The 15,197-nt window shown below is 56.5% G+C and overlaps 1 protein-coding gene across 5 annotated transcripts in view; it reads left to right on the forward strand.

The window, feature by feature from the left end:
- LOC311513582 (peptide YY-like) overlaps nucleotides 1–14,554 on the forward strand; it is a 34,305-nt gene extending 19,751 nt beyond the window's left edge. For 3 of the 5 annotated variants that reach the window (XM_084615505.1, XM_084615502.1, XM_084615506.1), the window contains exons 2-4: nucleotides 12,504–12,691; nucleotides 13,679–13,759; nucleotides 14,385–14,554. In XM_084615505.1, coding sequence (XP_084471631.1) covers nucleotides 12,504–12,691; nucleotides 13,679–13,759; nucleotides 14,385–14,409 — 294 coding nt within the window. In that variant the 3' untranslated portion in view covers nucleotides 14,410–14,554. Of the gene's footprint in view, nucleotides 1–8,443; nucleotides 8,685–9,681; nucleotides 9,786–12,503; nucleotides 12,692–13,678; nucleotides 13,760–14,384 lie in introns of those variants that run through there. The other 2 variants (XM_084615504.1, XM_084615503.1) reach the window with 2 other exon arrangements.
- The last annotated feature ends 643 nt before the right edge of the window (nucleotides 14,555–15,197 follow it).

The following is a 15,197-nucleotide window of genomic DNA, read 5'->3' on the forward strand; positions in this document are numbered from 1 at the left end:
AGAACTGCCTAGGGGAAACTGAGGCACCCCCACACTATTCAGAGGAAACATTAAGAACAGTCCCACTTCGTCACATCTCGGAGCAAAGAATTCAGGAGAGTTGAAATCAGAGATTTGGGTGCCGGGGTATTGCAGGCTGAATGGACGTTACCCACATTTGAATTTGGCCAGGACCCCAGCATTAATCTCTCTGCACTGGAGGTTGGCAGGACTTTTGGCTTCATACAGGCATGTGCCATGTGATTTCCAGCCCTGTGATGAGTATCAGGGCAGGTTCTCCAACTGACCTACTGCTCCGACTCCTTGCATCTCCCCAACCTGCCTTTATTCCACATGTCTCTTCACCCCCCCCCCCCGCACTGCCTGTCCCACATGTCCCCGCCCCCACACTGGCTGCTCCCTTCTCCGAGTTGCTCTGACAGGCCAGCACCGGGCCTGCAAATCCTTCCTGACAGAGGGTCGGGGGGCAGTGACGTGCCTGTCAGCCGAGGCGAAGGGCAGCTGGCAAGTAGCGGGACCGTGCCTCAGAGGGACAGCCCGGTGTGTGCTGGAATGACGCCCTGTCCCCGCTAGCTGCAGAGGCAGGCGGAGGGGTGCTGGGACACTAAGCAGTGTGGATGGGCAGCGGAGGTCGGGTGGGGGAAGCCAGGTGCCGGCTGTGCCACTTGTAAATGGCGCATCAGAACCAGAGACCTGATTCTGACCTGGGCAGGCCCTGAACTTACTTATCGCCTGCTCCTGGGGCCAGGCCCAAACCATTTTCCACTTCCCTGGTGAGCTGGTCAGAGCTCAACCACCTTCCAGGTGAGTGTTGTTGTGGATGCCATCGGCCGGCCCAGATTTGCTCAGCAAACTGGGCCCCCGTGTTGGCAATAGATTTGGGGGTTTGCTGTGCAAGCCCATCGCCCACCTCTGCCGCATTGCAGTCCGACGTGTGACCGCATGGGCTCACTGTTTGAGTGCGTGCCCAGGGTCCTGGGAACGCGTGTTGCAGCAGCTTCATTGCTGTTGTTACTCGAGCCGGCTCGATCACCGCTAGCTTGCGCACATCTCCACGGGCTGCAGTCAGGCTCCCGACTGCAGCGCCAGCGTGCCCCGAGACCCTCCCATTTGCTGCATGTCCCAGGGTGTCTGCATCTGCCCTGTAGCACGTGCTTTCCCTTTGTGTTTGAGACATGCCTGTGGGGCGCAGGGGAGCCACATCCTGCCATCCCAAGCACCTAGGCAAGTATGCATCGCTGACCCCTCCTGAGTCTGTGGCCCCGTTTCCTTGTCCTCTGAGCCAGACAAGGCTCTGAGCCACCTGAGGGTGTTTGAGTGGATGGGCCGGAGAGAATGGATGTGCTTGTCCATGGAGGGATAGCTCAGTGGTTTGAGCATTGGCCTGCTAAACCCAGGGTTGTGAGTTCAATCCTTGAGGGGGCCATTTAGGGATCTGGGGCAAAAATTGGGGATTGGTCCTGCTTTGAGCAGGGGGTTGGACTAGATGAGCTCCTGAGGTCCCTTCCAACCTTGATATTCTATGATTCTATGTTCAGGTATGTGTGGGAGAGACTCACAATTGTTCATACACCCCCATTCTCACCCACATGTGCACAGACACTCTGTGCTCCCATGTGTGCTCACACCAACACACTCGGCTATAACTGTGTGTGCGGAGAGAGCGACGGTACCTGTTGAACCCCCCACCCGCAGGGCGTCTGCCTCTCTCAGTCTATTTCCAGCTGTGTGTGTGGGAGAGAGAGATGCTCCACATGGCCCCAGCTCTCAATCCCTCGTTGATTTTAGCCCCACTCCGGGGCTGTCAGCAAGAGGAGATATAATGTCTTAAATCTCAGCTTCCCGACTGGGGCCATTAGAGCAAATGGCAGAAAAGTTCAGCTCCGGGTTACCTCTGTGGCAAAGCTGTGGTGTTATTTATTTCGTGGGGGTTTTAATGTCCTTTGTCAGAGCTGCTGGCTGGTAATTGATATCTATGATACGATTTGTCAGGCACTCACATCAGCTCTCAGGATCATGTGTCTTGCATCCTTATCTGGGTCCTGATGTGTCAGCGTGGCTCAGGCTGGCTCGACCCTTAGAAACCCCCTCAGGGCCTTGGAAGAGGGCAATGAGTATTTGCTTCTGTCTTCTTAAAATGATGGGATAGGAAATAAAGAAATAACTTGGTTTGGGCTGGCGTGCGTAATAATTCTCTGCCCCTCCTGTCCAGGGGTCTCAAAGCTTCTTACTAACATTAATTCATTAAACCTCACAACCCCACCTGGGGGCAGGTGGGTATCATTACCTCTGTTCTACAGAAGGGGAAACTGAGGCACAGAAAGGGCTGAGGTGGGAATAGAACTTAGGAATCCTGACCCTGCTCTAACCACTAGACATCATTCCCATGTGGAGCTGGGGTTCTAACTCAGTTGTCCTGCTGTAGCCACTAGACCACGTTGAGCTGGGAATAGACCTGAGCAGTCCTGGCTTCCGTTTGCCTGCTCTGAACACTAGTCCTTACTCCCACCCAGAGCTGGTCGTAGAGCCCAGGAAATCCAAGTCTCTGCCCTTTGCTTTTACCACAGCTTACCCTGGTGATTGACTTGGCTCAGGTTCGAGCCTGGAGTTTGGCAGGGACTGGGTACATAACCCACAAAGGGCAGGGAAGGGGCATCTGCCATTAGGGTGACCAGATGTCCCTATTTTATAGGGACAGCCCCCATTTTAGGGTCTTTTTCTTATATGGGCTCCTATTGCCCCCCACACCCTGTCCCGATTCTTCACATTTGCCGTCTGGTCACCCTATCTGCCATGCTTCTAGGTGACCCGCTTCAGACGACAGGCTCTCGATGGAGCTCAGACAGAAGGCCAGATGCAGCGTGACACACAATCCGCGCTGTGTGGCTTAAACAATGGTAACTCAGCTCTGTTTGTTATACTAGCAAATTGATATATCTTTATACACCTCAGGATTCCCACTGGAATAGTTCCTGCGGTTGCTTCTCTCTGTTTCTTTTCTTTTCTTTCTTTTCTCTGGTCTGTCTAGCTCCTTTCCCACTTCCAGCTTCGACTCAGCCTGTAGGGAATCATCTGGATTGACTAAAAATCAACACACGTTATAAAAGGATTAGAAAACGTGACCTGTGAAGAAAGGTTGAAAGGAAGGGGAATAGTTAGTCTCGAGGGGAGAAGGCAGAGCAGGGACAAGATAACAGTCTTCAAAGACGTAAAATGGGTGTGATAAAGAGGACGGTGACCAATTGATCTCCATGGCCACCCAGGGTAGGACAAGAAGGAATCAATTGACTTTGCAGCACGAGAGATTTAGGTTAGATATTGGGGAAAAACTTCCTAAGGATAAGGATAGGTAAGCACTGGACCAGGCAGGTGATGGAGTCCCCGTCATTGGCAGGGCTGTAAGAACACGGTGGGGCCTGGTTTTCGTGCGGAAACGACAACTTGGAGTGTGGTGTCTCCTCTGGGCTGCTGCCCTGCGTTGGAAGGTAGCCGGCGTGTCTTGAAAGAAGGTGCGGGGGGAGCGCCCGGGGGTGGCACTCCCGGCGGGGGCTGGCATTCCTCAGGAACCAGGGTGAAGGGCAAGCTGAGACTAGACCCCGCAGGGGAGCGTCTGTCGAGGGCCACGTTGACATGCTCATGTCTGACCGCACCGAAGCCGCAACTTTTAACTGTGGCCGCAACCGTTGAATCAAAACCGCAAGACTTTCTTGCAGCCTGACTGGGGGATGCGCAGTAGGCAAAGGCTAGACCCTGTCATCTGGCCAGCGAGGGCACGACTCTGGTGGGGGTAGTTGGGGCCTCACCTACTTAGTGGTGGTAGAGAGCTTGGCCAATGCTCCGACTGTTGCTACAGCCAGGGTGCATTGTTGCTTCAGGCAGCCCGGATGGTCGGCCCTGGGGTCTGAGCACCCAGGTGAGCCTTGCCCGAGTGCGAGTGGCCACGTGGCAAAGCCCTGCCCGGGGGCGTGCGTCCTCACCCATGCCGCACGCCCCCATGTGTGCTGCTAGGAGTTCGGGGGAGGACGTATCCCATGGTGCTTTGTGCGGCACGGGAAGCTGAGCCTCTCTGTCGTTCTTCCCAAGTGACTTGTGGATGAACTTGTCTGTCCCTCTGGGCGCGCGGGGGGAACTGTGGGACGGCATTGGAGGACTATCAGCATTCGAGTGGCTTAGCCAGCATCCTGGCTGTAAAAGGGCAGATTACCAGCCCTAATGAAAGCAGCCCCGGGGCTCTAAGCTATCCCCACAGCTGGGCCAGCTAGCTCCAATTGGCTCTCCAAAACAGTGGCTATGTCTGACAGATGCCCAGCTTAGCCGCTGTGTGCCTTGGTTTACCCATCCGCAGTGGGGGCGGGGGGAATGATATTGACCAATCTCAAGGGAGTGAGGAGGAGCTGTTTGGGGGAGGAGCTGCTGTGATGCTGTCTATCTGGGGCAGCCGGATCCTTGATGGGGGCTCCTTGGAATTAATAAAATCCAAATAGATTGTAACAAGGAATGACTGTAATTTGCCTTGAGATCCTGTTATAAGGGCTATCAAGGTGCCAATGTATTAGCTGGTCCATATTCAGGGAAAACGCCCCTGGGACTTTAATGAGAATTTTGCCTGAGAGGGAAGGAGGCAAATCTCTCGGGATCCGGCCCCTTGCTCTTAATGCCAAATCCATAAAGAATTAGTTTCCCCTACGCCGAGTTGGGATTTAATGAAACTGAGCTGCAAAGGGCAACTCATCAGTCCATAAAGGGACTTTGATGACTATTGATTGGACCAGGAAACTTTCTTGGAGAATAATCAGAGTCTTAATGAGAGATTCGATGGCGGAGCAGTGATTAATTAACTAATCACTAACCTTTCTAATTATGGGGCTGAGCTGGTTGGCCATGTGTGTGATTGCACACACATGTGTGTAAATCATTCGGAGCTTGTTTTATGTTGGTTATTTTTTTTTTAAATGAACTTTTATCCAGCACTTGGTGTGGGTGGAAGGAGAGGGAGCGCCAGCCCCGGAGCGGAGTGCCAGCAAACAGCGTTAGGGCAGGTCCAACCCGCAGCACCACACCCCATGGGAATTGAGTCTCAGAAGACCTGCGTTCTATTCCTGGCTCTGCTACTGGCCGCTTGTGTGGCCTTGGGCAAGTCATGTCATCCTCCTGCCTCAGTTTCCCCACCTGTAAAAAAGAGACCAGTGTCATTATTCCCCTTTGTAAAGTGCTTTGAGATCTACTGCTGGGAAGAGCTAAGGAAGAGCTTGGGGTTTCTTGTTCTCTCCCTCTCCCCTGCCCCAGTTGTTAGCTGTGCTGGGCAGGGACTCTGTGTTTGTACAGCACCTGGCACAAAGAGGTCCCAGCAGGTCTGATCTCCAGGCACTGCTATAAAAACATGATTTGATAAAAATGGGCTGGGGGTTATTCTAAGTTGGCAGCCGGGGAGCGGGGAGATGTTCAGCTATCACCAGTGGGGGTTCTAGCAGCTCCCCAAGGGCTGAGACACTTGAAGTGTAACAGAGCAGCCTTCCGGATACCTAGGGCCAGCTCCTCACCTCCAGTTATAATTGTTCCAGTGCAGCCCTTTCCACCCCTAGAGCCCACAGCACTTTACAACGGAGGACAGGATCGCTATTCCCCATTTCACAGCTGGGAAAACTGAGGCACAGCATGGGGAAGTGACTCAGCCAAGCTCACTGGGCAGCCAAGACAGGACGAGAACCCACCTCTCTGAGTCCCAGTCCAGAGCCCATAAAGCTGCCCCCAGCTCAGTAGCTGGGGGCAGGGATTTCTCTGGTGTGTGAGACGGTGCAGGGTCTGTGGCAAGAGGAATGGCCTGTATGGGGTCATTGCAAGCTGGCGTAGGCTAGAGCAGCCCGGAGGTGGCTCTGACTAAACCAGCCCCGAGGATCAGGGGAGCAGCTGTGGGGATCTGGGTGCTGGGGTTCCTTGGCTAAGCCCCCTCCGCCCCCTGGACCCCCTGCAGTACAGACTGGCCCGGGAGGCAGATTGCGCAGTCCCTGACTCTCCTTGGCTTCCTGCTCTGCATAAGCAATGCCCAGGGGATGGGGATGGAGAGGGAGGGTGCGGAGCCTGCTGGAAGGTGCAGCTTGTACTGGGCCAGACAAGGACCCACGGCCTGAATCCGTCAAAGGATACGGACGGACGCCCAGGGAGCGGCACGCTGCGCAGTGACACGCCGGCTCCCTGGTGCCGTGGCTGCCTTTGCCGGCAGGGCGCGTGGCAAGGATGGTGTCAGGGGGCTGATCCCCCACCCCTGCCGTCCCTGTGCTGAGCAGTCAGGGTAACCCCCTGAGGCCTCTCCCCTGGGGCCCAGCTGGCTGTGCAGAATTGGCCATCCTGAGGCCACTGTCCCAGGTGCTGGGCTATTGGAGGGGGTCACTCAGCCAGGCTCTAGGGGAGGTGGCCCAGGCTCCGGGCGCTGCAGCCCTCCCATGGCTGGGATTTGGGAAAGCTCACTGAGCCACTGCCCGGTCTCTTCCACCCAAGGATGGAGAGTTCATGCCCCTGACCATGTGCTCCCCTGCATGGCAGACGCCAGCTCTCCGGCTGCAGGAGTCAGGGAGCTGCGCCGTGTGTCTTGTAAATATTTACTGTGGCTGGCTAGGTGAGCACGCCAGCTCTGTTCCCGTGTCAATGGCGCCCCCGTGGCTGGTTGGGTCAATACCCAGGGCAGATCCCCAGTGAATTTCCCCAGGGCTTTCCCAAGTGGCAGTGTGGTCCAATGGCTAGGGCAGTGACCTGGGTTCTAGTCTCACCTCTGCCACTCATTGAGCGTGTGGCCTTGAGCAAGTCCCTTATTCCGTGACTCAGTTTCCCTGCCTGAGCTTGTGCCTGTCTCATCTATTTCAGCTGGAAACTGTTTGGGGGCAGGGACTGTCTCTTGCTAGGTGTTTGAATAGCAGGAAGCACTACTGAGCCCAGAGGCTGCTCGCTCTGTCTATGATCTCCACCCCGGACCCTTTCTTCCACATTGATGACATGGCTCCAAGCATATCCCCCAGAATCAATGGCGTTATCCTGACACCTCCCCCCCAAGCAAGGCAATGGTTTTATCCCCATTGTACAGATGGGAACCTGAGGCAAAGAGAGCCTGAGGCCCAGATTCTCAAAGGTGTCTAGGCACCTAACTCCCATGGGCGTTCAGCACCTAAATCCCTTTGAGGATCCGGGTCTAAGTGACTTGCTCAAGGTCACCCAGGGAGTCAGCGGCAAAGCAGGAAGTTGAAGCCAGTGTCATAACTGTTTGCCTTATGTAAGCCGTTTTGGAGCGTTTGCCTTTTATGTTCCTGTCCTCCTTTCTCCTCCGCCGCTGAGTCACTACGTCCGCACCGCTGCTTATTTATAGCCGCTCCCGCCTCCCCCCTCACCTCCATTGGCATTGTCCCCCAAACAGCCTTGTGTGGAGCGAGCCGTGACCTGTGTAGATCGGGGTGGGGACAAACGACCGAGCCACGTGGTGCTCGGCATTCATCTCCATCCGTGTCACCTGCACTCTGCCCACCGGTGCAGCCCGGTCTGGGGTACGGCACAGGGGTGTCCGTACAGCCATGAGGCGGGGTGATCGCAGCGTGTTTAGACATACCCGGCTGCCCCTGCCGTCCTAGCCTAACGCTGCAATTCCCAAGCAGCTGCAAACAGCTCCCCTTCCCCCAAATCTTTCCCTTTGACCCTGAAATGTCGAATCCGCCCAGCAATGGGCAGTCTTGGATCATGGACAAGATCGAGGGGCCATATCTCATGAGGCATCAGGGCTAGAAATTAATGCCCCATCCTGGTGGGGAGGGGGAATTTCCCCTTTGGAACAGCACTCAGCAGGCCAGGAGAAATGAGATTTTCCAGTCATGAAAGGGTTTGATGTAGAAAAGGGGAATTAGGGTTTTTTTCCCCCCTCCCTCCAGGCCAGGCCGGTTGGATTCAGGTTATTGCGGCAATCTTGGCTTGCCAGGGTTTGGAAAGTGGCACCGGTCACATGCTTTGAAGACGGGTCCAGAATACGTGGCACATACAGAATACGCGCTGGGCTGGTACAGGGCCAAGGGGCTAGCGGTGTTCGGCTGGGACCCCTGGCATAGCTCCCCCGCGGCATCACGGCAGGAGAATAAAGTGCCCACCGGGTATTATTATATATTATTCTAGCAGCGAGAGATCCCCAAATAGGGATCGGGCCCCCATTGGCTGGGTCTAGCACAGACCCACAACGAAAAGGCCCTGCCCCAAAGAGTCGAAATACCCAGCAACAAAACCTTTGTCCTACCCCACTCCATGTTCTGTAGCTCTGCGGACACTCCTAAGCTTGTAAGGTCACACGGAAACACCCTCCAGTCCTGGCATTCTGGGAACACAGGGGTTGAGTTTCTGGCTGGTCCTGGCGAAGGGGGGTGAGAATGAGCATTGGAGGAGCTGGTCGTGCAGCTGTCTGTCTGTCTGTCTACAGCAGAAAGAAGAAGAAAGATTGAGATGGACCGCGAGGCAAATTGGAGTTGAAATAGATGATTGAAAAGAAAGAAAGAAAGGATTGAGATGAACAAAGACACAGAATTTGAATAGCTCACCAGCTATATCAGGGGTGGGCAGACTACGGCCCGGGGGGCACATCCGGCCCTCCAGACGTTTTAATTCGGCCCTCAAGGGCGGCCGGAGGGGGGACATGCCGCTGCTTCTGGGAGCTGCTTGAGGTAAGCGCCACCTGGAGCCTGCACCCCTGACGCCCTCCCCCACGCCCCAACTCCCTGCCCCAGCCCTGATCCCCCTCCTGCCCTCCGAACCCCTTGCCAGCCAGAGCCCTCACCTCCTCCCGCACCCCAACCCCCAATTTTGTGAGCATTCATGGCCTGCCATACAATTTCCATATCCAGATGTGGCCCTCGGGCCAAAAAGTTTGCCTACCCCTGAGCTATATATTGGTCAACAGAGAATCTCCTTTGACTGCTGTCTGTCTCTGTTCATTTATCTTTCTGTCCATCTATCATTCCAACTCCTTCCTTCCATCATCTCCTATCTATCTGTACTGATGTTATTGCGTGGTTGTACTGAGTGACCCCCTTACAGATCGGGCCAGTCACTCTGCCCACCCCACCGCCCAACCGGAATCACTTCACCCACCACTGAAGTGCAGCCACCTCTAGGCTGGAACACGGCGGCTGTTGATCAGCGCTACATAACAGTTTGGGACAGGGCGTGAGGGTCCAGTTGGGATGACGGTGGGAATCTGATGCAGAGAAGATGTGGGGGTTTGGCCAGGACACCGGGTCTAGCCCCCCCAACTCTGCCAGGGGACCCCGAATGAATCTCGCTGCTACATCCCCCTGGACTCCTGAGTCCAAACAGTGTTGCACCGCTACCCCCACCCTCTCCTGTTCTGATCCATGCCCGCCCGCAGCACCCAGCCGTCGTGGAGTCAGTCCCACAGCAGGCTCCAACCGTCTCTCTCCCCCGACCCCCGTGTCCTTTACAAAGGGAAGCTTCTCAGCCAGTCTCCCTAGGACTCATCCCAGTGCCCCCCTCCCTTGGCATGGACCCTGCTCTCCTTGGGGAGGCTCAAGGATGGCTGATGGCAGTACATTGATCAGTGACTGCTAAGGGGAGGGAGAGAGGATGAGGGAGGAGCCTTCCTCCTTCCTTACTTCCCCGAGCCAGCAGGGCTATAAAGCCCCTGGGTGGTGAGCAGCCAGAGCAGCCAGAGCCCTGAGAGCAGCTAGAGGGACTGGAAGCTCCAGGTTCTCCCATCCTGACACCCGCACCTCTCTGTACCTCCTGCGCCCCGACGCCTGCCCGCGGTGAGTAGCTCGGCCAGGGGCTTAGCTTGGGGCCAGGCGCTTCCCTTGGGGGTGGGGAGCAGGGGTGGGGTCAGTTTGCCCCCAGTCAGGGATAAGCTGAGCAAAGAGGGAGGTTGTGGGTGGCGGCATGACCTCCCCAAGGGAAGCGGAGAGACCCCCATTGTTTGGGGCCATCCCAGTTCGACTGGGTGAGGAGGAGGGTTGGCCCCGAGTCTCTCACTCCCATCAGCTTCCGGGGCAGGGGTGGCCCTGGGAGTTACTGGCCAAGCACAGTGGGAACGTGCAGCGCCTGGCGCTCTGGGGTCCTGGGCCTCCTAGGTGCTACCGTAATACACCTAATAATGTGCAGTGCCTGGCACTCTGGGGTCCTGGGCCTCCTAGGTGCTACCGTAATACACCTAATAACGTGCAGCACCTGGCACTCTGGGGTCCTGGGCCTCCTAGGTGCTACCATAATTAACATCATAATGCGCAGCACTTGGCACTCTGGGTCCTGGGCCATGCCTAGGGCTCTTAGGTGCTACCGTAATACACCTAATAACCCGGGGTTCTCAAACTTTTGTACTGGTGACCCCTTTCAACTAGCAAGCCTCTGAGTGCGACCCCCCCCTTATAAATTAAAAACACTTTTTAATATATTTAACACCATTATAAATGCTGGATGTAAAGCAGGGTTTGGGGTGGAGGCTGACAGCTCGCGACCCCCTACGTAATAACCTCACGACTCCCCTGAGGGGTCCCGACCCCCAGGTTGAGAACCCCTGATGAACACCATTTGGCACAACGGGGGTGTTGGGCTGTGCTCAGGGCCAGCAAAATATCAATCATAATAATAAGGAAAGCCTGGGGAGGAGGGAATGGGGGGCATAAAGAGGAGGGTTTGAGGGGCATCTTGCTTTCCCTCCCCCTCCCCGCCCCCAAATCTCTCCTGCTTTGGGTCTCAGTTCATTATTCCCCAGGGAGCGGTGTCTGATGAGCGAGGGGGGCTGTCAGCGGAGGGCGATACAGGGTCTCAGTTAGGGGGCTGAGTAGCCATCTCTTCACATTTCCAGGAAGGTGGGTCGGGGAACACGTAGATGGGTCTCATGCTTACTAAAGGGAAGCCAGTGTGGCAGGGCCGACCTCAGCCCTGGCATGATGCCCTTAGAATCAGTGGGGGGAAGCCTGCCTCTGTCGAGTTGCTTTTAGACACTTGATTTCAGGGGCATCGTCTAGAAACCGCCCCCCCTCCCCCGCCCCGGTCTTTACAGTATGTATGCAGCAGGGAAACACAACGGAAAGACTCTCTCCTCCCGTCCATCGCACACACACCCAATGGCAATGCAGATCTAGAGACGGGCCTGCACATGCAGACATAGACACAAAAGGGCCCCATCTCTTTCATCTGTACAGCGGCAGGCGTGCAAAGAGGGTGGTAGAAATAACACTGCGACTCTATGGACGCACACAGACTAGTAGGGACTTGGGTGCATTTGGACCAGTGTAACTCATTATCTTCTGTGGCTGATTTGCAGGGGCGTAACTGAGCTCAGAGTCTGGTCCTGAATGCGGCGTTCGTCTCGTTAAGCCTGGGTGCATAAATGAATGAATATGGATGGTGGTCTGGAGTCTTAGCTTTACTGCTTCGAAGCACTATGCCAAATATCAGTGTATCTACCCCCCTGTAATACAGACGGGAAATGGAAATGTAGGGCCAGAGTCTGAGCTTCGCTGCCCTGGTGTAAATCAGGAGTAATGCCACGGAAGTTAATGCTGTTACAATGGCATAGGTGACAGCAGAATCAGGCTTTTCGTGTTGAACAGCTGCTGTGTTCCACCCCAGAGCTGGCTGCTTTGGGGAGGTGGAAGAGTGACTTGTTTATGGGATGCCAGAGGGAGCTGGGCACTTCATTCGGGCTCCTTTGAAAGTCCCAGCTTTCTGTGTGGTGACACAGCAGGCCAAATTTACCTCTTGGTTACAACCACGTAGCCCTGGGGGGGGGGGCCTGCCCAGCCTGAATGAGAGGAGACTTCCACCCAGGAGGTGCAAACCTGTAGGGATGAACGGCAGGTCCTGTGGGGGACCACAGGGAGCTGGAGGTCAGGAATCAGAAGGGGGACCAGAATCTGGGATCAGGATGCTCAGCAGCTCAGCTGCCCTGTGCGTTTGCAGGAGAAGAACAGGGCCGATGGGTTGTCCCCCTCCTTGGTACATGGAAATGTCCCCTGGGCTGGATGTCTCAGCAAATGAGCACACAGTCCTCTAAGGAACTGGGAAGGATCAGTGTCCCATAGGGGATGGGACATGATTGCAGCTGGGCAGCCATTCCTATTTGTATAGCAACATCTAGCAGCCCCAGCCATGGGCGGGCTCCTGAGAGGCAGGACTTCCAATCAAAATAGACACACAAAGCGTGGGAGGGGAAAGAGGCACACAGAAGGGAAGTGACTTGCCCAAGGTAATCCAGCAGATTGGTGGCAGAGCCCAGCTCTCCTGATTCAAACAAGACAACAGGGTGTGTTGGCCTTAGGGTGAGGGGCGGGCAGGTGAACCTGTGCCCCCAGCCAGAACCTTGGAGATTCGTGAAGTTCAGGACCACTTTTATTTGGGTCCTTGGACTGGCAGCAACCCCTTCCCCATAGAAACGCAGCTGCCCAGCAGGGGTCAGTGGAGAGGGTGGCAGGGGCCATGTCTATATTCGCACGGCGTGTTCACCCCGTTTTTTGCCCTGCTCTCAGATGGTCGCCTCTGTGAAGCTCTGGCCCATGCTGGTTGCCGTGACCCTCTGCGTGCTGTTCTGCTTGGGGGCGCTGGTGGAGGCCTACCCCCCGAAACCAGAGAACCCCGGAGACGACGCCTCCCCGGAAGAAATGGCCAAATACTTCTCTGCCCTTCGGCATTACATCAACCTAGTGACGAGGCAGCGGTGCGTGTGGGCGGCTTGGGCTGGGCACGCGTTTGTGTTTGTCCACGCCCTGCGCGGGTGTGTCCGTGCGTCTGGCCACGGGTGTCCGGGTTTGGGCATGGGCCAGCGCGGGGGTCTGTATGTGTGTGTGTGGTTTTGCCGTGCAGGAATCTCACGGGTTTTGTGCAGGAGAGTCTGTGTTTGTGCCCAGGGGTTGCCGGGTCGGGTGCCCGGTGGTGGGGGGCATGTTTGTGCACAAGCCCGGGGTGTCTCTGCACAAGTCTGCGCCCTGTGGGTGGTGATGCGTGTGTGTCTTTTTGAGCACGGACAGTTATGCACAAATGTGGGTCTTTGTGCATGACTTTGCCTGGGTTTTTTCCTTGTGTGCCTGAATGGGGCAGGCGTTTATTCCCCTAGCCCCCATTTGCAGCCAGATCTGGGTCTGCGGCGTCATTCCCAGCTCCGTGTTCTCACTCCAGCGAGAATCGTGAGTTTTATTCTCTGTCTGCCCTGGATAATCTCCCAGTGTAGCCCGTGGAAGAGGCAGGCTGCTGGGTCCCCTGGCCCCTGGGGGGTCCTTTGGGGAGCACAGTGAAGACGGCAGCCATGAAACAGGACATTAAGCACCAGCTCCATCAACGCAGCTTGCCCCGCAGGAGCCCGTTAGCCAGGGGCTAATTGCAAACCAGAGGGGACTGCTTGCAACGCTCCTCTGCCAGGCCCCTAGCCCCTCACTTGCACATCCCCCCCACCCAGCCCTTTCCACACACTAAGACGCCCCCCCCAGCCCTCTCCATACACTCGCACTGCCCACGCACACTCAGACAACTCCCCATGCCTTGTGCCCCTCTTCCCCCGTGCCCTGGCACACTCCTCTCACTGATCCCCTCTGCCCCCCATCCGTGCCCCTTCCCCCATTTCTGAGTAGCCGGGAGGATGCTGGGCTCTGGGGCCTGCCCCGGCCAGGCGGCGTCCGTGAACCCAGTGCTCTGTTTAACCGCTCCCCAGGTATGGGAAGAGATCCAGCCCCGAGGCCTTGATGTCCGAGCTGCTCTTCGGGGACAGCAGTGACCACGCCGACAGATCGCGGTGAGCGCGCCCCTGGCCTCTGGGGTTCCCTTTGCTCCAAAGTCAGCAGTCCCCCCCCCGACCTCCAGGGTGGCAGGGGATGCACTGGGGCCCTGTCCATGCTGTGGTCTGAGCACCCCGCATTGTCCTACACCACCCCCTGGGAACTGGCTGCTCCTGGGACCTAAACCTGAGCAGACATCTGGAGCCGATGGCCCCTAGGGGCTGGATCAACCCCCGCCCCTTTCCCAGACTGGACCCCCTCAGTGAGGGGACTTGGAATCCGGATCCAAACTCCATGGTTCGGGTCTGACGTGAATGGTACAGGTTGAAGGGGGGGGCTACGCTGGGGTACAGGGAGGGGTGATCCCCATATGCCCCAACCCCTCCCCAACCCCTCTCCTGACCGCCAGGCTGGCCCTGCCCACCCTGTAGGTTGGGGGAAGGGAAAAGCGTGTCCCAGTGGCGGAATTGGGGGGGGGTTGCCTCCTCCCTGCTGGTGGGGGTCAGCGACTGGCTGCTCTGTGGGGAGGAGGGAGAGATGGGGATAAGGCTGAGGGGGCAGAGCTTGAGGAGGGGGCTGGTGGGGAGGGGGGGGCTCTGCCTGACCTTGCCCCAGTGTCTAACTCCCCACTCTCTCCGGCAGGTACGAGGACTCCTACCTATGGTGACGGGCTCCCTGCTCCCCCCCCCCAGTCTCTTTTTAAATGTTCCGAATCTTTTGGTGTCATTTGCGTTTTTAATTGAACCCTGAGGAGCTGGAAATCTCTCTGCAAAGAGGGTCTTCCCTCCCCCCCCCACTCTTTCCTGGCCCCCTCCCCAGCCCCACCCCAGCCCCCTCCGAGGCACCGAGGCCTCCCTCCCGTACAGCACCTGGAGAGGCTGCATCGCCGTGCTCGGTGCTGTGGACCGCCCCCCAACCCCACGGCGGGGGTCACAGAGATGGATGTGGGCCCTGGGGGCGCGGGGCAGGGGGGGCCTCTCTGGGTTGTCGTTGTAATGATGTCTGTGTGCAGTGGCCAGTCTGAGCGGCTGGATCCCGACCCCTCGCTCTCCCCCCGAATCGGGTTGATTTTATTTTGTACATCATTTATATATATATATTTCCAGTGGAGCCTCTGGTCTCTGCCTCCATAATAAAGAGCAAGTTGATGGAAACAACCCACGTCTGGAGTATTTCTGTCCCTCCCCAGCAAAGGCCGCAGGGCCGGGAACCCGGGGTTAAAAGAAAGGTCAGACGGGTGGAAGGGCTGGATGGAAGCTGTCAGGTCCCACAGCACCAACTTAATAACACAGAGAGAGAGATGGGTGTGTTTGGGAAGGGGGGGGTAGATAGACAGAGAGATTAGACAGGTGCGTCTGGAGATGGATGGATGGGGATAGACAGACAAATATGGGGATGGCTAGATAGATTAGATGGGTGTGTATGGGGATAGATGAATATGTGTAGAGAGATGGG

The sequence above is a fragment of the Lepidochelys olivacea genome, assembly GCF_965140295.1.
Source record: "Lepidochelys olivacea isolate rLepOli2 genome assembly, chromosome: 27".
Lineage (NCBI taxonomy): Eukaryota > Metazoa > Chordata > Testudines > Cheloniidae > Lepidochelys > Lepidochelys olivacea.